The 24,820-nt window shown below is 42.8% G+C and overlaps 1 protein-coding gene across 3 annotated transcripts in view; it reads right to left on the bottom strand.

The window, feature by feature from the left end:
- The window catches only part of TMEM200A (transmembrane protein 200A), an 85,975-nt gene extending 65,517 nt beyond the window's left edge, over window positions 1-20,458 (bottom strand). Inside the window, exons 1-2 of one of the 3 annotated variants that reach the window (XM_070376661.1) lie at window positions 19,529-20,458; window positions 11,053-11,095 (exon numbers count right to left, since the gene is read on the bottom strand). In XM_070376661.1, the coding sequence (XP_070232762.1) occupies window positions 11,053-11,093 (41 nt within the window). In that variant the 5' untranslated portion in view covers window positions 11,094-11,095; window positions 19,529-20,458. The remainder of the gene's footprint in view (window positions 1-11,052; window positions 11,096-19,528) is intronic. The other 2 variants (XM_005907402.3, XM_070376663.1) reach the window with 2 other exon arrangements.
- Between the last annotated feature and the right edge of the window lie 4,362 nt (window positions 20,459-24,820).

Genomic DNA, 24,820 nt, shown 5'->3' with positions numbered 1-24,820 from the left:
TGGAACGCTAGGGCGCCCACACTGGCTGCCTCATACCGTTTCCACTTCGTGCTTCCCCCTGTGCCAGACCCTTTACCTATCTCACCATTTATGACCCAACTACCTTTCTAAGGAGGTTATACTGTCCCAGGCTAAGCAGAGTGAACTAAGGCTCAGCAAGCTTAAGTAACCTCAACAAAATCACATGGCTCTTGGGGGCAAAATTCAAATTCTCCAGTGACTATCAAATTATCCCAGGCAATGGGACTCTTTTTCAAACAAAATCTGATTTAAATCAATAGCCCAGATAATCGAAGATTGACTATATATTTAAAAATATCTTTGAACTGAACTGAACTTGAAGGGTAGCCACCTCAGCTACATAGCCAAGTGGTAGGGATTCTGGAATGAATGGAAGACAGAGTGCAGATAAGACACGGCATCCCACTCAGATATGGGAACCAGACTATCAAAGGTTAACCTTTAATTAGCAATTCTCAAATCTCATTGGCTAAGCTATAAAAATAAAGGATGCCTTCAGTTCAGTTCAGTTCAGTCCCTCAGTCGTGTCCGACTCTTTGCGACCCCACGGACTGCAGCACACCAGGCTTCCCTGTTCATCACCAACTTGCGGAGCTTACTCAAACTCATGGCCACTGAGTTGGTGATGCCATCCAACCATCTCATCCTCTGCCATCCCCTTCTCCTGACTTTAATCTTTCCCACAATCAGGGTCTTTTCAAACGAGTCAGTTCTGCGCATCAGGTGGCCAGAGTATTGGAGTTTCAGCTTCAGCATCAGTCCTTCCAAAGAATATTCAGGACTGATTTCCTTTAGGATGGACTGGTTACATCTCCTTGTTGTCCAAGAGACTCTCAAGAGTCTTCTCTAACACCACAGTTCAAAAGCACCAATTCTTCAGTGCTCAGCTTTCTTTATAGTCCAACTCTCACATCCATGCATGACTACTGGAAAAACCATAGTTTTCACTAGACAGACCTTTGTTGACAAAGGATGCATACCTGTGTGCTAAGTTGCTTCAGTCGTGTCAGACTCTTTGCAACCCTATGGACCATAGCCCACCAGGCTCCTTGGTCCATGGGATTCTCCAGGCAAGAATACTAGAGTGGGTTGCATGCCCTCCTCCAGGGGATCTTCCCCACCTAAGGATCAAACTCGAGTCTCTCATGTCTCCTGCATTGGGAGGCAGGTTCTTTACCACTAGCACCACCTAAGAAGCCCAGAAATAAAAGATAAGAACCAAATAAACCTTTCTGGTACTTACACTTAAAATTTTAAATGGCACTCTCTTTCCACAAACTGCTTTTTAAATGGGTACCTCAACAGAAAAAAAAAGTTTGTCTCCCGCTTTTCAGGAATAATATGCTGTAATGTGTGTCTAACATTGCACAAGACAGCTGAGGGACTGTCACTCAATTTACTGCAGTCATACAGAAAAAAGTGGCTGACATTCCAAAAGCACTGCACTTGTAGGAAAGCTACTGGAGTCCCCAGCACAGTATCCCATGGGCTGAGAGTTATCTTTCACTCAACTTCTGCACCAGACATAGTTATCCAAGGGGCGTCAACTTCCACAAATTCTTACAGAAGTCCTCTCTGAAGCTGAAAGCAGCCCTACTTCCCTCTTCAAAGATTATCAGCAATGGTTCACCCAAAGGCACAGATTTAGGGGGAAATTCTTTTTTCTTTTTTGGTTAAGAGCAAGCAATAAGATGGATCATCAAATATAGCCAGCAAGTACATAGTACTGCTTCTTAGGACACACTGCTGTGAAGGTCTCATATAACTACAGACACTTATGCCAAGACACCTAAAACCATTGGTAGGCTCACCTTCTAAGCATTCAGGTAAGAAAAGAAAGGTGCCCGAGGAGGTCTGGAGGATTCTCACTGATCCAGGGGATCCAGAGCAAACTCCCCAAACACTCAAAGTCCAGGAGAGTTTTTTATTATATATTTTTCAATCATAGGTTAAGAAAGTACTATGGACAGAATACAGGCTTCCCTGGTGGCTCAGTAGTGAAGAATCCACTTGCCAATGCAGGAGACATGAGTTTAATCCCTCTCGGTCAAAAGGATCCCCTGGAGAAGGAACTGGCAACCCACTGTAGTATTCTTGCCTGGGAAATCCCATGGACAGAAGAGCCTGGTGGGCTACAGTCCATGGGGTAGCAAAAGAGTCGGAGGCCACTTAGCGACTAAAATAACAATGGACATAATAAGCACTAAGCGCTTTTATAAACTCCTCTTATAAATAAGGTTATTCCTGAATCTTAAACAGTCTTTTAATATGATGAAACATATTTTAAAAATGAAAAGACTACATTAGAAGATTAGAGAAAATGTAAATGTAGTTAATCCCTTCTAATCTGAAAATGCACACACAGGATGGTTTTCGATTTTTGTACATTCGTTTCATGTACTACTAGTGACTTTCTACTGTGTCTTTTCCTGTAGGAAAATACAGAAACAAAGATATGATGCTCCCTCAGGGTCCACTGTCACATACAGGACGGGCTAAGCTCCCAAGGGGAGAGGCCAAAGGCAATCTCAATTAACAGGTGTCTTTTCTCTTCAGTTTTAATGAGCTAAAATGCATTTTAATAACAAGAGCCAGGGTAATCCTCTGAGTCTTTTGCTAGTTATCCAAGCAACTTGCTTTTACATGATATATTTTCCTCATATTGTCCTGGAAAAGAAAATAGCTTAAACTTCTATTTGTGGTTTTAAAAAAATGCCTATCACGTAGATAATATATTAAATATGATGTAGTAATGGTTTAAAATAAAGTTATAAAATAAATGTCCTAGGGAATGTAATGTACAGCATGGTGACTTACAGTTAATAACATTGTATTGCATATTTGAAAGCTGATGAAAGTAGTTCTTAAAAATTCTCATCACAAGAAAAAAAAGTTGTAACTATGTGTTGTGATAGATGCTAATTTAGTAAGACTTATTGGGATAAGTATCTCACAATACACACATATATTAAATCACTGTGTTGTCTACCCAAAACCAATGTATTACACGTCAATTATATTTCAATTTGTTAAAAGTATATATGCAAATACTTTACAAAGTTCAATGCTAAGTCACTTCAGTCGTGTCCGACTCTGTGTGACCCCATGGACAGCAGCCCACCAGGCTCCTCCGTCCATAGGATTCTCCAGGCAAGAATACTGGAATGGGGTTACATGTCCTTCTCCACCTACTAAATTGGAAGGCAGCCATGGAATTGATAGCAGAAATAGAAAAATAATGAACATGATAATGATGAAACTGACCTTCAGATACGCTATTCTATCATCATTTTATTGTGAAGGTATGATTTGAGCATTTATTCTATTCTAATTTAATATCAACAACTATGCCCATGGAATAAAAAAAAAAGATTTTCAGTAACTTCTAATCTCATCTCACCCAAAACTTACAGGCTACTCTATGGTTGCACCGGTAGGTTAAATTGGAGAAAGAGACTGAACCCAAATCTTCAGAAAGGGCTCAGTAAGGAGCATGTGCAAACAAACTTTTTCACTAATATCATGTGACTTTCATCAATGACATCACACCCCTGGCTTTTCTCCTACTTCCAGGGCTGCTATTAATACTTCTCTGTATGTTTCTTCGACTACCCTTTAAGGTGGAAATCCCAAAGCATGCTCCTCAGTCACCTTCTTTGTTCAGTCTCTATTCTCTGCATGACTTTATTACCAACTACAGGCTAAAGACTCTCAAATTTAGGTGCCCGTTCTAAATTTATCATCTAAGCTCCACACCCATCTGTCCAAACGCCTACTTGCCCTTTCCTCTGAGATATCTCACCTATAACTCAAATGTTATGTGTCCAAAACTGAACACATGAACGGAACTTGGGAAAAGTCTTCCTCACCTATGTGAATGTTACCACCATCCCTGCTAAAGTCTTGGAGCATCCTGGACCACAATTTCCCATGTGCTATCAGTTACCAAGCTCCACTGGTTCTGCCTTCAAAACCTCCCTTTTCTCTCTCCACTTCTTTCATCTCTGCCACCACCCAATCCAACGCCCTGTTATCTCCTTTCTCCTTTATGCATTCTTGCTTCCTCCAGCCCCTTCACCAGAAAACTCCTAGAATGATATCCAAATGCAATTCATTTGTCAACTCTCTTTTTCTCAAAGCTGGCTCTTCGGATTTCCACTTCCCTCAGGACACTACATGATGCCGCTGGCCCAGCTTACAACTTTTCCTTCCACTCTCTCTCCTAGGCTCACTTTGATCCAATAACACAACTTGCTCTCTGTTTCTCAAAAACAACCCAACTCCTTCCTTTTTCAACCTTCCTGCCTGGGTTTTTCTCTCTGGCAAGGATCTTGTCCAGACAAGCTCCTCTGGTCTCTGGTCCTATCTTAACAAGACATTTCTCAGGGGAACTTTCATTTCCCCTCTGACTCATGACCCTCTCTCCTAGCAGCCTGTGTCTTCATGTTACAAACCACACTTACTACTTATGACTTATTATTATTATTATTTGCCTCTATTACTACAGTACAAGCTTCCTGTTGCCCCTGTGAACACAGCTCCCTGTTCCCCCAGCATCACACACAGTCATACCGAGAACACAGCAGTTGCTTCATGGGCATCTGTTGACCAAACAAATGCTGATGTTTATGGGCATGCTTATGCTGATGCTGATGGGCATGCTCCAAGTCACTAACCCTGACAGTTCCGGTTCTTATTAGGTAGCTAATCTCAGGCCAAATTTCACATTGTTTCTCTTGCTTAACCCATGTGCATCACCCCTTTTCTCAAGAGTCAAAATCAAGAGGAGAAAGGCCTGGATTTTAATCTTGTATCTGCATCAAATACTTAGCGAGTGAACTTTAGCCAAAGTAGACGGGTTCTCCAGTCTTCAGATTTCTTACTGTATGAAAAAGTCTCCTCAGGGCACTGAATCTGTGAATGCATACTGTTTTCTATCCACAACCAAATTTTGCTCACACCCAAAGTAAAACATCCCCTTTGAAATTCTCTGGGTTATCCTTGATTCAAAGTCTTTGTCAATGGCACTCTCATTTGATCACATCACTTTCAAGAATCTTGAGTTGGAGTTCAGGCCCATCAGGCAGTGCATACGGGAGATGAACAGGCCTCCACTCACTGCACATTCCTTCCTGAAACTAGTTAACTCTATTAGGATTGGGCCTAACAAAGCTTCGGGTAGGTTAGGATCCTGGCAGGTGCTTCCTTGCGTCTCAGAGTAAAGTCCAAAGTTCCCTCAAGGTCCCAAGGCCCTCTATAAGCCCGTGCATTGTTTTAATCACACCAGCCTCTTTGCTATTCAAACATTCCAAACCTACTCCCACCTCTCCTGCTGCCTCCTCTGGCCTTTGCACTTCCTGCTCTCAGCCTGGAGCTCTCCTCCCACCCAGACATTCTAATGACTCCTTCCCTCCCTTTCAGTCACGTCTTTGCTCAAATTTCAGACCTGATCCCTGAGGCTTTCTGTGTCTAGGCTATTCTACCCACCCCTCTACCCCCATCCCAGTGCTCTCTGTTCCTGGGCTGGCCTTCATTCTTCTTAATATTTGTCATTACAACTATACACACATTGGCTGTCTCCTCCAACTGGAACGTAGGGATCATAAGGAGAGGAACTTGGCTTTGTTTTCCGTTATATAGCCAGTGTTTAAATGAGTAGATACTGAAAAAAATAGTTATTGAAAGAATGAATGAGTGAATGAATGAATAAAGCAATGAATAAGTGATGCTCTGCTAGCAACCAAGAAGGCAGCAAAGTCAAGAATCTGCCAATCTAAAGCTGCAGGAATATGTGGGGACTTCCCCTAGTGGTCCAGTGTTTAAGACTCTGTACTTCCAATGCAGGGATATGGTTCAATCCCTGGTCAGGGAACTAAGATGCCATGTGCTGCACAGTGTGGTCAAAAAAATAAAATGAAGCTGCAGGAGTATGTGAGGGTCAGCAGGAGTGGAGGCCATGGGGTAGATCCCAAGGCTTGTGAGCCAAGGGGGCGGGCTTCATGGGGCTTGGTGTTGAAGCGAGGAGGATGTTGCAGCCAGTGCCAAATGAACACTGAGTCACTGACAGCCGGGGAATCCCCACGGGAATCTCAACAGAAATGAGAATCAGGACGCAAGTGGCCCTGTTACCTAAAGATGGAAGGCACATGCTGCCTTTTTCATCTTTGTCTTCTTTTCGTAATCTGTCTTTGAAAAAAACACTTAACCAAATTCTACTTCTGTGAAATAATGCACAGCTTCACTCACTACTCTCTCCTTTCCCCAAGCTTAGACTCAGGGACACTACCCAAAGATCATCTTTCAAAACTCTCCTCTTTGCTCTAAGTACTGACCAGATTGCCCACTGGACTGTGAGTTCCTGCCTGTTAACTCCCAAAACTGACCACAATGGACGGCACTTGGCACACTCTCCATAAATGTCTGATGACTCAGAGAGGATATTTTGAACTCAATCTCCTGGAAGACACTGAGTTAAACATTCATTAACAAACATCACTAATTATATGCTATCACCATCTATACTCCATTCTGTGGGGGCTGGCAGAAGAGTTCTGAACAGAGGTTGGTTCAACAATTGGGAGATTCATAAAATAAATAAGGAATGTGCTTATTTTCACATGTGCTAAATAGAGTGTGAAAAAAACAACTGATACTAGCAAAATCTTTATCTAATGTGTGGACTTTGCAGAGATTTCCACCTATACTGTGTGGTGAGAGGTATTTAAAGAAGATAATTATAGCTGTGTATTAGATATTTATATTCAATATTTTAACTGTTAATTTGACTCTAATTGAAAATCATTAATATTCATAGTACAGTTAACATGTTATCTAATTTTTTTCCAAAGATATTATTTGGTCTTTTCATAAAAATACTGTGATTTCAATGTGATTCTATATCCTAGGATGATATTTTACTGACAGTATAGAAGATTCATTATAACTGATTCAGCAAACATTTACTGAATGCATACCATACACAAGTCACTATGCTGTACTGTGCTTCGTTGCTCAGTCATGTCCGACTCTGTGACCCATGCCCTGTAGCTCGCCAGGTTCCCTTGTCCATGTGGATTCTCCAGGCAAGAATACTGGAGTGGGTTGCCATGCCATCCTCCAGGGGATCTTCCTAACCCAGGGACTGAACCCAGGTCTCCCTCATTGCAGGTGGATTCTTTACCATCTGAGCCACAAGGGAAGCCCTAGAATACTGGAGTGGGTAACCTATCCCTTCTCCAAGGGATCTTCCAGACCCAGGATTAGAATCAGGGTCTCCTGCATTGCAGGTGGCTTCTTTACCAGCTGAGCTACCATGGAAGACCCACTATGCTAGGAACAGTTGTTTTTTTAAAAAAGCTTTACATAAGAACTTCGTGGCAGACTCATTAAGCTGCTTATATTCTTTGGATAAATAAATATTTGTATTTATATTAAAAACTTTTTGAAGGGACTCATTTGAAAAGACCCTGATGCTGGGAAAGATTGAGGGCAGGTGGAGAAGGGGATGACAGAGGATGAGATGGTTGAATGGCATCACTGACTCGATGGACATGGGTTTGGGTAGACTCCGGGAGTTGGTGATAGACAGGGAGGCCTGGCGTGCTGCAGTTCATGGGGTCGCAAAGAGTTGGACACGACTGAGCGACTGAACTGAATGCTGTTTATGGAGGGTGATATACTGTTAAAGGTGGATATACTGTTTATGGAGGTGGTGCTAGTGATAGAGAACCAGCCTGCCAATGAAGGGACATAAGAGACATGGGTTCAATCCCTGGGTCTAGAAGATCCCCTGGAGGAGGGCACGGCAATCTACTCCAGTATTCTTGCCTGGAGAATCCCATGGACCGAGGAGCCTAGCAGGCTATAGTCCATAGGGTCACAGTCAGACACTAGTGAAGTGAATTAGCGTGCACACACATATGCGTACTGTTCATGGAATGTTTTCAGCCACTTAGTGATACAGGGCACACCTTGAACAGAACAACCCAAGAAGTTTCTAAGTGCGAATGCCACTTTTGTTCTCACTTCCAATACGATCATCACAGCGAGGAACTGCTTAACATTCTTAATCTCAACCCCTGTGGTTAGGTTTTTAATTTTTGGCTGCATCCTGTGGTGTGTGGTACCTTAGTCCCCCAACAAGGGATCAAGTAAGCGTCCCCTCCATTGAAAGGCAAAGTCGTAACCACTTAGCCGGGAAACTCCCTCAACCCTATTTTTAATAAATGACCTCAAATATCATGCTCCCAAATAAAAACTTCCTAATGGTTTCCCAGTGCCCTGAGAATAAAGCCTACTTCCCCTCCCCAATGTGCTTCCTCGGTGGCTCAGTGGTAAAGAATCCACCTGAAATGCAGGAGCTGCAGGAGACGTGGGTTCAATCTGTGAGTTGGGAAGATCTCCTGGAGAAGGGCATGGCAGGCCACTCCAGTATTCTTGCCTGGAGAATCCCACGGACAGAGGAACCTGGTGGGCTACAGTCCATCAGGTCGCAAAAGGTTGGACACAACTGGACATGACTGAAGTGACTTAGCATGCGTGCACACACCCCTTCCTCAGTATGCAAGACTGGTCTTAGTTCAAATGTCTCAAACACAGAGAAGTCCTTCCTACCCTTCGATCTACAAAAACCCAGGCACTCTATTCATTAGATTTCCTTACTTTCCTCACAAGCACTTTCTACTCTGAAGCAGACCTGTCTTTCCCACTTAGAGGTACACTCCACCACAACCTCTGTTTTGATGCCTACCATATCCTGTTACCAGCATGTAACATTTATTGAATCAATTATTAATTAATGAACTTCCTACAGAGCGTGGGTACTTTGGGTACTACTTTATGCAAGCTATGAGGACTTTTATATGTCTCATCAGAAAGCAACCAATAAATGTTTAGGTCATGATTTCCTCCCCGTTTTTCTACATTACCATGTATAAGATGACCTCACATTTGACCAAAATGGGTCATAAATATGATTCAACAGCAACTACTAAATGAATCTCGCTAAATAATGATTTGGTGAACAAATGAATGAAAACAATTTTGCTCAAAATTACTGAGATCCACAAAAGAAAATGGAATCATAACACTATAATAATTTTCCCCTCCAACTCTTAGAAGAAAACCAGACGTATTTTTATTGTAGTTGTAAATTATTTCTGCAGCAAAATAGCAGTTGTGGAAAAACTGAAATTGGAACTCAAAAACCACCTCAAACTGACTGCGGTGGTAAGTTCAATAGTTCCCTTGTAGTCTGAAGCAATGTTTTGGACAACAAAACTCCCCATGGAGGTTTGAGTAAGCTCCAAGTTCCTCCTTCTTGTGGAATAAAGCAAGGTTTATCACTCTGAAAACAAGACACTTTGATATGGTTGGCTAGTCTTTGGGAAAGGGAGTAAACCCAGAAAGTTCAAAATTCAGGATCTTTGCTTGACTTGTTTGGGGGGGGTGGATCAGTGACTAAGAGGGCAGAGGGCTTTGGGGAGGGGGTATCTCTCAGGTGTCCACATGCTACATTAGGGCACAGCCGACCTCACATTGTACCCACCTGGGTCGCCTGCTCAGAGAACAGCGTGAACAAAATAGACACAGACCCATGCTCCCTGGCTGACAGCCCCTTCCAACAGTGTAGGGACCACAAGCACAATGATCCCAAATGTTCCAGGAGTCCAGGAGTCCAAGCACCCAACCGCCAAACTACAGGACAGAGTTGGCAGAGGATTTTGGCCTGAAAAGTGGGGCCTTTATCCAGCCTCACCTTCACTAGGAGGTGCTCCACACAAAGGTCTGAAGAGTGCCCTTACAAGATGTGCCTGCCTGTCACTGGCTTTAAGAAATCATTCACAAACTAATGTTTCTCTCTGTCATGGGCCCCTATCTGGATATTCAGGGCCACTCTGTGAATAATGTTTTTTAATGGAGTGACTCATCGCAACATCTGACCAATCACCATTCTAAAAGAGAGGTCTTGGTAACAAAGGAACAAAATCAGCAATTGGCAAAACTGCTATTCACTTAAGAAAAAAATAAGTAACCCCTCATGCAAGCAGGTGAGAGGGGATTTCTGTGCACTGGCAATCACAAGTTTACCTACTCTGAAAATCGGTTTGGCAGTAAGTACCAAAGGTCTTAAAGTATTCTTACTCTTTGACCCTGGAATGACCCTTCCATGGATCTTCCTTAAAGAAGTAATCTGAAATATGAACAAAGATTTCATCAAAATGCCAGTTATAATACCAAATATTTGGAAACAGCCTAAAGGTCCAATTTTAAGGGAATAGCTAATAAATTATGGTAAATCATGCAATCAAATATTATACAACATTAATAAAGCTTTCCGAGAAGCTGGAAAATATTTAGGACATAAGGTTAAGCAAACAGAGCGCATTTAACTATGGAAAAACTTCATTAAAAATAAAGAAGAAAAATGCCAAAATGTTATGGGTACTTCTGGGTCATGGGATTATAGGCAAACTTTCTCCCTGATTTTTAAAAATACATAATGTATTTTCCAAAGTTTTCATTGGAAGCATGTATACTTTTATGATTAGAAATAATAACATCCTTCAGAAATGCTAAGTAACCCTGCTGCTGCTGCTAAGTCGCTTCAGTCGTGTCCAACTCTATGTGACCCCATAGACAGCAGCCCACCAGGCTCCCCTGTCCCTGGGATTCTCCAGGCAAGAACACTGGAGTGGGTTGCCATTTCTTTCTCCAGTGCATGAAAGTGAAAAGTGAAAGTGAAGTCACTCAGTTGTGTCTGACTCTTCGCGACTCCATGGACTGCAGCCCATCAGGCTCCTCCATCCATGGGATTTTCCAGGCAAGAGCACTGGAGTGGGGTGCCATTGCCTTCTCCGTGTTAAGGCTTAGATATGGTCAATTACATCCTCCAACCCCATTGAAGGCACACACACACACACACATAAGCTGTTAAGTGGTCACACCAGTAGAATACAGATCTTTTACCTAATGGGATCATACTAATGTTAGATTGGTTAGGGTTACCTCTAATTTGTTAACATGTCTGACCTTAAATTCATGGGAATCCCAGGCTCCACCTTCATATCCATCCCTGTAGATGTGAGGGCCATAGATTAGTGCCACAAATCCACTGAGTTACATACCAATAACTCTCTCTAAGGGTAATAATAGGCATAGTTCATAAAGCACCCAGCCTTGTCTCATAATTACCAGGTTGATCATTTTTAGTATGATTTAACAGTTCCCAGGAGCCTTTAAACCTAAATGACCATAGCCTGGTGTTAACCATGTAGATCCTCTCCATAATTGTGGGAGTTTTCCTTTTAATAAGTAACCCTACTGTATTACAAATGCTTGCACATGTATGTTCTCATTCTTTCACTGAGCTGATCTGATACTTGGTTTGCCAAGTGAGCCAAAAATGCATGCCTCTTCTATGCTAAGATCAGCTTAGAGAGAGGATGGAGAATCTTTGAATTCATACTGCATTTCAGCCCAAAGATGCTGATTCTCCAAACTGCAAACATACCTCAGCAGTTGCCAACCTATTCAGCACCTCTGTGATTAGCTCACTGTTTGCAGAAGAGCCTGCTTTTTCTCAGCATCACTTTCATCCCCAAAGCCCCTGTTATTCTTTACCCATTCTCATATCTCTACCAGTTTTATTTCAATGCATCATAATCACTGATTCACATGTGGTTTTCTCAATAGATTATAAGATTCTTGAGATCCTTGTTATCTTGACATCCCTGGAATCTTACAGGGTACCTAGTAAACAGTGAGAACTTAATAAACGCTGTTAACATTAAGTACAATTTTACAGAATAGGAAGAAAATCACCTCAATAACCCTCAAAGAAGTATTCACTAACAGGCTCCTATTGTAAATGGGTATCTTGGTCAGTGCATAAAATCAGATACCCTGTGGAACGTAATTTCCAGTTTATGAAAGAGCACAAAAGTAGAACAGGCATCTGGGAACTGGCCCTGGGGCTCTCTTGTTGGATGGAAATGATTTCACAGAGTATCAACACCAGATAAGGCCACTCTGTGACCGTGACGGATCAGGACAAAAAGAAGACCACTGTGTAATCTTATCTGAACACAAAAGCACAAATATCCAATCCCGTAAATGACCAGTAGTCTCCTAATCTGGCTAATGAGTGTTTGCTGCATCTTTGCCAATAATAGTGTTAGCGTCTCTAGTCTTGCTACTTCTAGATAAGACTTATTAAGATACAAACTCATAAGATTATTTCTGCTTCAATGCAAAGTCCTATTTCTTTAAACCCTCTTTCAAATCACTTACAAGACCAACTCCTATAATCACTCATTTCTAACATTTACTGCAATGCTCCATGTTTTCCTGGACTGTACATTTTCCTTCACTGTAACAAGTAGCAAACATAACCTGTTCAACTACAAGTCATTTCCCGGTGGTCTCTGGCTACAGGATATTTATAAGTTCCTGGTCATGCTACCTTGGGCTTCCCAGGTGGCTCAGTGCTAAAGAATCCACCTGCCAAACAGGAGACGTGCGTTCAATCCCTGGATCAGAAAGATCCTCTGGAGAAGGAAATGACAACCCGCTCCAGTATTCTTGTTTGGGGAATCCTATAGACAGAGGAACCTGGTGGGCTACAGTCCGTGGGGGTCGCAAAAGAGTCAGATACAACTTAGTGACGAAACAGCAGCAGCAGCATGCTACCTGGAAACCCCTTCTGTCACATGCTCATCAGAACTTGCCTCCTCTAGGAAGCCTCCCCTGATCTGTCTTCCAGGCTCAGACAGTTCCATTCTTTTTAGTTTCCATAACATTTATGTTCAACTGCTCCTAATAAGTTTGTACTTCATAGTACTGGCTAGCACTGTGATCTTGATCACTGTCTGAAAGATCCCGTCAACTCTAAAATCATACTATTCTATTGTGCTGCTTTAACATTTTAAACATGACTGTCTCACTTCTCCAAATGAGCTATGGAGTCTCGAAAATATGTCTCAAATATTTTTTCTCATGTACCTTCTCATTCCCCTTCTTCTTACCATATGTATACACAGTTCACTGCACACAGCAAACGCCTACATCCAGTCAAATTTACACAGTGACCAATTTGACCTTGCATTTGTTGGGAAATGATATATCACTCATATTTCATCAGTAAATAACTCTAAATATTTCATCATTTAGAGCATCTTCAAGTACGGACATTTATAGCTGGAGTGTATTCTACATTCTTGCGACATTGAGCATGTGCTAATGCTCTTCCTCTATGTATCTATTTCTTATTTATCATATTTCTGGGAAAAGTACCTGCATGTATAAAGGTAAATTCAGGCCATAGCAGCTGGCAAAGGTCCCTTCTCTTCAACTGAAATCAGTAACTAAAATTAAGCCCTCCAAACATCTGACTTGCTGACGTATCTATCCTGCGTAATGATAGAGATCCTGCACTGAGGGGAAAAATCTACTAGGTTATTGAGTTTTCTGCCAAAGCCAGATACAGTCCTGCTGGACAACTCTATTCAGATGACCTGCTCTCAGCTCCCATTCAAATGTCTAAACGTTCAACTCACAGTCTCCCTTTCCAATCATATGCCTCTGCTGACTTCCCCAAGTCTATGGCCCAGAGTTGAAATTGACCTTGCCCTGCTGGAACCAGGATGACTCCCTGAAGACTCAGGATGAGACTGAGCTACAGATAGATTTCAGTTTCCATGACAGCGCCTTCAACTTCCAGTCTGGCTCCAGGAGCTCAGGCAAGTAATTTAACCTCTCTAAGCCTTCATTTCCTGGCTCAACAACCAAAAAAAAAAAAAAAAAGCCACAATACATCTCCTCCCAGGACTCTAATGAAGATTTGGTGAGATTATGTATAGAAGGCACATGGCAGGTGCTCTACAAATGTTAGCTCTTTTTTCCCCAATAGTGCCTGACAACTAATAGAACTCCGTCTCCCTCTAAGGAGCTGCCCATGCTGTATTTGTATTGACTTCCATCATGAAGGATATTTAAAGCGAGGCAGATGGCAGAGTTCCTGGCCTCAGATCAACAATCAAGCTCTAGTTGTTCTATTGATCTGCCCACCTGTTCAACTTCCTGAGCTGTTCCTACCCACGTTCCTCGCCGCACCCAAACCCCAAGCCAAGAATCTATGCCTGTGCCTTTCTTACTCAGGCACTAAGTTTGCTACTGAACCCCGATGCTCTACCTCTTCACCCCAATAGCCTCCATCCCATCCCCTCTGTCTGGCCTGTATTCCTGGCAGTCTGGATGCCCATCGGATGGTCCAGTTTGGCACTCATCCTTCAATTTGGCCTGATGAACTGGATTTTTATCTTGACTTTGAGAGACAGTGTTGCATAGTTTAAGCACAGGCTTTTGTTTCAGATTGCCAGGGTTTGAATCCACTTAATGACGGTATAACCCTGAGCAAGTCATTTACTTCCCTTACTTTCTGTTTTCGCATCTTAGAGGGCTTTTATGAGTAATGGATGTAAAGCATGTAACATGGGACCTGGCACAGAAGTTAGGTCTTTGATAAATGTCAGTGCTACACATATAAAGGCTTTGCCCCCAGGATGTGTGGTGGCTACAGGACGTCTCTTGATACAGCCCGTTTGCTATGAACAAATGTACAACACATAGTCACTTCACCTACTGACCCAGCCTACCTTCTGGTCTTGTCCCTCCCGATTTGTTTTATCCTTCCAATACTTCTGTCAACACAAAGGCTCCCTAGTCCTCATCAGACCTTCATAAAGTTGCTCACACAAGCCAATATTTTATTGGGACCAATCATCTTCGGCCTCCTAAGCGATAACCCTAATCTCTGCCCACTGCCTCCTCTCTGCCCAGTTCCCACAATCTCAACAAATCTGTTTAAAACAATAGTTGTATGTTCGTCACTTTACTTCCTCGTTCAAACTGTCACTGTGTCACTAGATCTTGTAATGCCCAAAATAGGGGGTCTCCAATCTCATGATCCCAGGATGACCAAGGCTTTTGAAAATAAAATCCCTAGGCTGAAAATAGGGCACAAGGGTGTTTCCTAAAAGCACATGGACATGGATAAATGGTGGGTTCCTCACTCCGTAATCCTCTGGACCCTATTACCAAACTCTAGACATGGAAGGAATTATTTCATCTCATGACTTTGTCTTGGCTGGGAGGAAGGTCCCATTTCTGGATTTTGCATGGCCTTGGGCATCTGAGTTGCCTCTACACACAAACTTCACATCATTGTCCAGGAGGCTATCCCCCAAAAGGAGGGAGCAATCCTCCCCAGTAATAGACATGCTGTTTTTGATTGGCAGCCTCATAAGTTTGGAGGATCTATAAGCTCTTGACAGAACCGTCAGTCATGGTGCCCCTCGCAGTCCTTTGCCCCACTCCACCACCAGCACCACATACAAACAGGGTCGGGCACGCCTTCCAGTCCAAGTCTATTTCAGCAGAACTCTTGGTTGGACATGGAGACTGAGTCAATGACCGCCAAGCACAACCAATCAGAGACCTTTTAGAAGACTTCCATAAATGGGACCTGGAAGAGACAAGTCTTCTCTTCTTACGGATCAAAAGCCCACGAATGCAGGTTTGGTACCACCAATGCTCACCTTTCTCAGCATGTGAAACACATGGAAAGGGGTCTCAGAATGAAGCTGATTCGGAAAGAAGAGAAACTGAGAAATGGGGAGGGAGGGTGTGTGTTCCAGCCATGAGGCTCTGTGTTCCAGCCATGATTAAAGCAAAGTTCACCTTTGGACTTTCCAGTCACATGAGCCAATAAATATACTTTTTTTTTTTTTGCTTAACACAGTTAAATGTAGGTTCCTCGCGTGCATAACCAGATGAATCCTGATAACTCTCTTCTGCAGGAACACAGGGTAAAGGGGAGGGGACTTGACCTCCATTAGTGCACTCTATGTCTGGGGCAGAGTGACAAGGACACTGTAGAAAAGAACTTACATGTCCACATCTTCCCACTTTGCTCACGCGCCCATGAATTTTGTGTAATTTCACCTCTGGTGACAAAATTTCCAAAGAATAACTTGCTACTGGAACATATTCCATTGATTAATAGTACAATGGCCCAAGAATGCCCATCTTTATATGAGAATTTTCTTTTTCCAACTGCACTCAAAGTTTCTGGAAGAGTCTTATCCATGACTGTAATACTCAAATCACCAGAATTCCTGCTGGGGATGGGAAGGGGAATGAGATGAGGAGGAAGCCCTGAGGAGTAATCAAACTAAAGATTAACAATCAGAATTTCAGATGTTTCAGGTCTTAATATCACAATTGGAGATTCTTAGCTTCCAGTATAGGCTTCCCCAGTGGCTCATCAGTAAAGAATTTGCTTGCAATGTGGGAGATGTGGATTCGACCCCTGGGCAGGGCAAATTCCTCTGGAGCAACCCACTCCAGTATTCTTGCCTGGTGAATTCCATGGCCAGAGGAGCCTGGCGGGCTACAGTTCATGGGATCACAAAGAGTCAGACACAACTGAAGCAACTTAGCACGCACACATCTTCCAGAATATAACCTAAACTTTTCCTCATACATTTGAAACGCCACTAAAATCTGATGCCACCCATATTTCTGTCTCCTATTTACACAAGGTTTCCAAAGTGTGTTCTAGCTTCTCTTGTCTCTACAGATCCTGCAAAAAAGCAATGGAGCATACTGGCACAAACATGCTCTGCGAAATTAGTCCTGGTTTCATCACCTTTCTACTTGAATAACCTCTTGGAAATGTAAAGAAAATCAACTGCCATTATTTGTGAAAATTCACTGAAAACCATCAAGGACTAAGTGAATGTTGCTAATTCATTATTTTGTTATGTATTTTGAACTTGTAGAATCAGTGATGGGCCAGATGTTCAGTCTCCTTGACCTCCTACTATCATGGTCATTACTCTTTCCCAACGTCCAATGCAGTCTCCAGTCTGTCTTCTCCCAACCCAAACTCTGCTCACCGCACCAGCCCCACCACATTCTGATTTCTCTTCATCACGCAGCATTCTACAAAGAGGATGAAAAGACCACAGTCCAAAGTCCTTGGTCTGCCAACGAGAGCAGAGAGACTGAAAAGCCTAGAAAGGTATCCAAGGCCACATAACCAGTATCTCAGCCAGGATAACAACTTGGGTTTTCCAGCTCCCCATCCAATGCCCTTGGAAATCCAGTGTGGACCAGACCCCTGATGCTCAAGGACCATTGCAGATGCTCAGTGATCTGACACGTTTCCCAGTCCTCTCCCTGCCAGCCTGCAAACTCCCAGGAGGAGAGGCTAGTTTGCCACCAATCAGCAAACCTAGCACCATGACAAGGGTTCACGGATGTTTTCTGAATGGCTGGACACATATCAGATCTTAGCAGACAAAGCATATCTTAAATCCTGAAACAAATACCCTTGACAAAACTGCAAATCATATATCCCTTAATAAAATGAAGGGTCTATCTTACTGCAGACACATTTTTTCCATCTCTACACAAGTTCTTTTCCCAAACGTGCTTTGTTTGACTGAACTCCTCATGCTGTCTCTCATTTAGCGAAAGTAACATGAAATGAAATTTATTTTAGAATTGCCTCCTCTTTTAGACTCTACATTCTATATGATAAGTAATAGGTATTACCATGAAGACTTAATTTTATCATCTACCAATTTTGTTGAAGAAACATAAAAAAGTGACATCTGTTCTTATCTTTGTTCTTACCTATTTTCTTAAATTTCTGTTCCTTTATGCTGAGATTTATCATGGGAATAAGAAAATTTAAATAAACGGTTTGAATCCTCTCCCCCTATATGCTAGTAGTTATCTTTGTCCAATGAGCTGTTGTCAAAATGCTGAAGCTACAAAAGTTCAAGTATAGCATTCTCTTGGAATGTTCGAAAGCATCACTAGTAATTCCTCTAAATTGGAATAAAAAGAGCAGCCATGACACTTTACAGTGACCTTTGCTGAAGAATCCCTTCCAGAAAGCCTTTGGATATTACATATATTTCCCTGAACCTGACTCAGAAGCAACAGGTTAAATCTCTCTGTCAGCTGCCTGCAAACCATACAGATGCTCCCCACACAACTCTTTCACTGAAAGCTTCCCCAGCCTAGGATACAAAGCTAATTATAACCAAGGTTACAAATTATAGTTAAATCATCTCACAATAATGAGCTCTATACTAAGACTTCATTAGAGAAAAATCATTCCTAACACTTCAGAAGACATATTTTAAGAGTTAAAAAAAAATCTCAAGCATTAATTTACTTAAGAGAAACATTATTTTCTGTTAAGAACAACTCCTTCACTTAAGCTGTCTGAGAAGCATGAAACTAAAGTGTTTCATGCTTTAGTGGCTGTTTCTGTATAGGGAAAAAGTAGTGGAAAAACAAAGTAAGGTTTGAGAAGTTTTGAAGTTCAGCCTACTTTTCACAAAATGGTGATATGTTCCGGTATTGGTGGCCAAATAACAAACTGAAGGTCATTTTACGTGTTTCTGTAATGCAAGACATGACAAGCCAGCAAAGTTAATAGCTTTCACAGAGCTGTTAATATTTGTTCATAATTTTGTAAAGAACTACAAAAAGTGTACCTTAGAACTTGGTTTGACAGCAAAACCTAAAGAGTTCAATATTCTTACTGACAAATAAGAACAATTGTCAATTCCTGAAATGCTTTCTGTTGTCCACAAGTATTTTTGAAGGTCTTTAGAAAAAAAAAAAAGGTAATAAACACTTAGGTCCAACATACATAGTCCAATACCAGGCTAAGGTGTACTTGATCTGACTTTAGTGAGTAAATTACATATATTGGGAAGCATCTGACTTTCTGTCATTGCCTATGCCTGGTACTGAAAAATGAATTATTCTGATTATATACACCATTCACACACACAGACACATACTTCTCAGTCGAAAACTAGTGGCAGTAAATATCCACAGAGAGCCTGTACCTACAAAATGTGAAATGCTGGCTTGGGCAATTAATTAGAGCAAAAGAATGATTAATGGAGCAAATCTTGCAAACGCTCAGCCCTTTCTCTTAAGGACAGATTATATACGGAGAAGAATAGCGCTGAATTGGGCAAATAATTGCTTCGCCTCTCCATTTTGTCTATGAAGATCCTACCACATACAGATTTTGCTTTAGGAAACCCTGACCACACTTTGCTTTTGCCAAGAACTACTATAAATTAATACTGTGGACATCTTTACAGAGAATGCTGACTCTGGAACGGAGACAAAGGAGGGTGTAGCTTGGAGAAACCCAGCCAGCCGCTCCAAGGCTCCGGGGTCCTGGGAGGCTGCCCTACACCGCTCCTCTTGCGCTCCGGGTACTGGGGAGTCCAGAACTGATGGCGGGTTTGGTTTATTCCCCAAACTTCAGGAGTCAGTGTTTATCCTAACTCTGGGGGCCGAGGTGGCGCGGGGAGGGAGAGGGTGGTGAAGCAGCGCCCCGTTTCAACTGCACCGATTGCCCACCCACCTTCCCATCCCTGGCAGCGTTCTTTTCTTCCCTCCTCACCTGTCCCGAGCGCGGGGCCTCGGGGGTCCAGTCGCCTCTCACGGCTCTCACTCCCGGAGCGGGTGGGACGTCGGGCGCCTCCCGAGCAGAGCGCAGGAGGCAGCGGGGTTGGGGGCGTCAGCAGAAACCTCCGCAGCCTTGGGCAGCCGCGGTCTCCCTCCCCATCCCGGCGGGGCTCGGGCAGCGGACGCGGCGCGGCCACCGCGGGCGGATGAGTCAGGCGAGGGGGCGGACGGCGAGGGCTGCCGGAGGGCCGAAGTGGGTGGGGGCGGCGGCCTCGGGGCTGGGGGCGCGCCGCTGGCTGTGCCAGCCGCGGGTCGCCGGGCCGCCGGCCGCAGCCATAGGGCTCACGGAGTCCGAGCGCTCCTGCCCTCGGTGGTCACCCGGCCCGTGCGCCGGGCAGCGGACAGGGACTCTCAGCCGCACAAGACAAAAGACTCACGGGGGCTGAGAGGAGAAAAGTTTTCAGCAGTGCTCAGATCCCCACTGAACGGATCCCCACCGACCTCACGCTCCAGTCGCAGAAAGAGGAGTCTGGGGGCGGCGCGTAGGGTGCCGGGCGGGCTTCCAGGAGCGTGGCCACGCGATCGCGACCCGGGTGCGCGCGAGTCTCTCGCTGCCCACGACCGGTAGGAACTCCCCAGGCCCTGCCGCCCCCACTCTAGCCGCCAGCCTCCTCCTTGAGGATGCAGACAAAATCCAATCCCCCTCCCCCGGACTCCCAGACCCCAGGAGGCGTACCCTGGCCTCAAAGTTGTACTTGAAGTGCAGGGATCACCGCAGACAAAACCTATCGTTGGGAACAAAATACCCGCTTTCTGGGGCTCTTCTCCCTGCTGGAAGCCCAGAGAGTGGAAAAGAATACACCCACCAGCCGGGCGCGCCTCTCACTGGAACCCCAGGATTCGGAGCCGGGGTCCCACCAGCCCCTGCACCAGTGGGGAAGCCCCGGCTGATTCTGGGTATTCCTGGAGCCGACGCTGCAGGACTCTCGCTCCACGCCCCTCGGACTCTCTCTTATCAGACGCTGCCTGAGCTGGTCGGGGTCCCCCTGGCGGGCTGCGCGAGCGCTGCGCGAGCGGAACCAGACCTGGCGTCTACTATCAACACGGCCCTGGAGCGCCCACCCGATCTAGCACCGAAAAGAGCCCCGCGAGAGTGGCCCGATATGAGGGTCATGGGCAGGGCGGACAAGGGCGAACCGGATCTTTGAGAGCTTCGGTGAGCAGTACTTAGGTTCAACTGTAAACGTCACAGCCAAGGAGGAGTATGGGTTAATCTTCCTTACCCTCAAACATCCAGTAAGTGGGGACTGTCCCCGATTCACAGAGAAGAAGGTTATCTGACGTGTGCGTGTGTGTGTGTGTGTGTGTGTGTGTGTGTGTGTATGCACGCGCGCGCTCAGTCGTCCAACTCTTTGTGACCCCCATGGACTGTAGCCCACCAGGCTCGGTGGAATTTTCCAGGCAAGAATACTGACTTGGGTTGCCATTTCCTCCTTCAGAGGATCTTCTGATCCAGGGATCAAACCTCGGTCTCCGTGTTGTCTGCATTGGCAGGCGGATTCTTTACCACTCTGCCACCTGGAAAGCTGCTAAAGGTTATACTAGGTACCTCCTATTTGGCAGAGACCGAACTGGTGATTGTATATATGCAGGTCAATTCAGTAAATAAAGTTTTATGTAAAACGGGATTACCAGATAGTCCACCCACGACCCTGCCATGTACAGAGCATACAATCCCCCAGCGCTGGGTGTAGGGTGTACCTGTGGGTCTCCTGAATATATTTAAGCTAATGACTGGAAGACAAGTATGGCATTCTAGTGCAGTGAATTTGTGTCTTTCAATGTGCAGTCTGCTGATTTCATTTTCAACAAAAATTTGTTTCTGGATGTGGGAAATGTACGAGAAAAAGAAGAGAATTCCATGAAAAACTTTAACATTAAAAAAGAATCTTGGATATCAGATTTGGCAATGAGGAGAGACTGCTGTAGAAATGGATTTCTTTGGTACACTTTTCCTGTCTTGACTAGAAGCATTGGGAGATTTGACACTTTTAGTAAAAATTTCACAATCAAAATGTTAAAAACAAAACTAAACACTAAAGGGGTTGGAAGTTGGAAGGGGTAGAGAAATGAGTCACCCCTGTAAACCATCTGTAAGTTTTATTTTTGCCCCACCTGTCTCTATACTCTTTAATCCACAGCCACCTGCTCAACTTGCTTAGGTGTTCTCACACATTTGTGCAGGCATCCCATTCAAGGGCTGTGATTCCAAGGGGCCTTCCTTTTAGTTGTAACCTCTTCAATTCATAACAAAGTATCTTGAAACCACATTTTTCTGTACAGCCCCTGAGAGATATTTCCTAATTATGTTTCCTAGTGGCTTCCTAGGAAATGAAGAATGGGCACAAGTGATCAAGATCATCAAACATCACATCCTAAGACAAGTAGTGGCACATTTAAAATGGTCATCTAACCATTTCACATTCTGTAAGACTGAACCTGCCTCAAAGATGAAGGCCTTGAAAGAGGCATCAGCACATTCTTTTGGTCATAAATACTGATGATTCATTTTTGAACTTAGATTTCAGTGATCCAACTTAAAATAAACTATGTAAGATCACCAAAGGATAATTATTTGCATTTAAAAGAATTACTATTAGTCCCAGAAAAAACAAGGATAAAATATTCTATAGAGGATTGTTTGTAATTCAGTAGACCAAGCAACTTCCAAGATAAATTCTTGGCATTCTCATAAACTCTTCCTTGGCATTGAGTGCTCAAAACAAACTCAGGTAAATTATTTAATCTCTGCTAATGGGCAGTATCTCTCCATGTTGAAAAAGAGCAGTGAAAATACCATGCCTGTAATGGGTTTTGAATTTAGCTCCATATCCTCCTTTGAGGTAATGGATGGCACCTCTCAACCATCAAGCTGCACTGCACTTCACACATAATATTTTTGGCAGTGTCCTTCTGAGATGCATCAATTTGCACTAGAACAAGCCCGTCTTACAAGAGTGAGTAATGGGAGCAAAACAATCTCTATAATTCAAATTCAACTAAATACTAATCGAGGGAAATGAACCCTCATTTCTCCCAACCCTTAAGTAGGAACAAATCTATTTCAAAGTATTCTGTATTTCAAAGTATTTTATTTACAAAGTATTTTTTGCAAATTAAATGAAGTAATACATGTAAGACTCTTTTAACATGTGACACAGATCCTCATCACATTTTTGGTTACACACACACACACACACACACCCAAGCTTGTCTTAATGCTATTAATAGAGTAAGATGCTTCCTCTGGAATTTAGAATTAGCTTGAGAAAAATGTTAAAATATGCAAACCAACATTTTTGTTCTTGGTACACTACAAATGTACCAAGAATTTACAAATGTACCAAGTAAGCCCAATGGATGGCAACACATTTTAAATGAATTGATTTTGAAAACACACATTGGAATGGAAAAGAACAAGTATTCTTAAGTAGATCATGTAATAAGGCTAAGGGAAGACTGGTGAAGTTTATGTGGGATGGTACTCATTTGCTTTTGCCATTAATTGTAGCCCATAACATCTCTAGATCTGAGCAAAAATTCCTCAACCAGAAAATAAAAATATCTTCAATGGCAAACAAATGGAATTGTTTGCCAGATTCTTATCTGAATTACTCTGCTCCAGCTGTGAAATAGATTGATAGTCGTAAAGCCCCTGAGGAAGCTTTGCTGTCACCCAGAGTAGCCAGCAAAGTAAGGGGTAAAGAAGGACAAAGTCAAAGAAAATTGTCTATTTGAGTTTATCCTAAAAATATGGTATTAGGTAGAAAGAATCCAGAAGAAAGTAAAAGATAGCAGAAATATATTTAAAAGTAAAAATTTTAAATCATTTCAATTTCACTCTTCTTTTGAGTAGCATTTTGCTGTATTTTAAATTTTTCTCTCTCATTATGCATTGGCTAATAGTTGAGTAGATTTAGTGGCAGAAAGACACTGCTAATTTCTGTTCATCAAATGTGCAAGTTTGATATCTCAAATAGATACTTTATAATATTGAAGCTAATGCTATTGCTTAAATATTTTATGAATTCCCTATTTGTCCTGATTAGATTCTTTCTACCTGAGGAGCAGTAGCAGCATCCCTTTTTAAATTGCAGAAGCAGATATGCTCTCTCCTTTCTAAAGCCCCAGTTCTTTCCTCTGGATATATTTGCACGTACCTAAAGGGTACATACAAATCCAAGAAGCAGTTTTTTTTTTAATAGTCTGTCTGTGCATTTTGTTACAAGAATCTACCCACAGAAGATATTAGAGATTTGAGAGAAATGGCAGAGGTGGCAGTGTGGCACGCTGGGTCCACTGTCCATGGTACTGAAACAGTCAAGCGGCATTAGCACCTGGCTACTCAAAGTGTGGTTGGAGGTTGGGCAACACTGACATCACTGAGGAGTTGTTAGAATAGTAGGATCTCAGCTCCAACCCAAACCTCTTGAATGATATTCTTCAACTGACAACATCTTCAGGTGATTAGTCTACTTGTTTAAACTTGAGAAGTGTTGCCCTAGGACACGATTTCCACCACCTTTGACTTCCCTGGTGCCCTGCTTATATCACCCCTCATTTCAGTTCTCTCCAGATACACACCCCAAATGTTGCTCTTTTAGCTACATTTTTTGGTTATGGTGGCGTGGTGTTACCCAGAGAGCGCAGGCTTTGAATCAAACAACTAGGTTAAAATCTTAACTTGTACTGACCATTCTAAGCTTCATGGCTCTCATTCATAGTGTCAATAATTATAGTATGCCCTTATAATGCTGTTTTAAGAATTCAGTGATGATAAAATAGTATTTGTAAAGTACTTAGCCTGTTACATAGCAGATATTTAACATGTCTCTCAACCACTGTGTGAAGGATGCCTTCTTAGCATAACACTCCTAGGCATAGAGAAAATTTATTGTAAAACAGTTTAATCTCTGATTTCTGCTCAATTAAATCAACAGCATGTCACATACATATTAAATTAATAATATTTGATAAAATTGAAATTTTAAATGTACCAAATCTTTCAGTTTAGAGTTTTTACAACTGTAATTTAAGAAAGATAATGTCTTTCTTGACAATTATATTAGATATGTTTTTTTATTAAATTTGAATGAGATAACTTGGCATTTTGATATCAAACATGTGTACAAATATCTGGATGTCTTAATTATACTACTAACAGAAATGTGCACATCACAGAGCTGACTTTGTAAACGTAATCATTTACAATTATGTATAGATCTTA

Source organism: Bos mutus, chromosome 9, assembly GCF_027580195.1.
Source record: "Bos mutus isolate GX-2022 chromosome 9, NWIPB_WYAK_1.1, whole genome shotgun sequence".
Classification (NCBI taxonomy): Eukaryota; Metazoa; Chordata; class Mammalia; order Artiodactyla; family Bovidae; genus Bos; species Bos mutus.
Note: the sequence above shows the minus strand (reverse complement) of the source record. Positions and strands in the feature narration are given on the sequence as shown.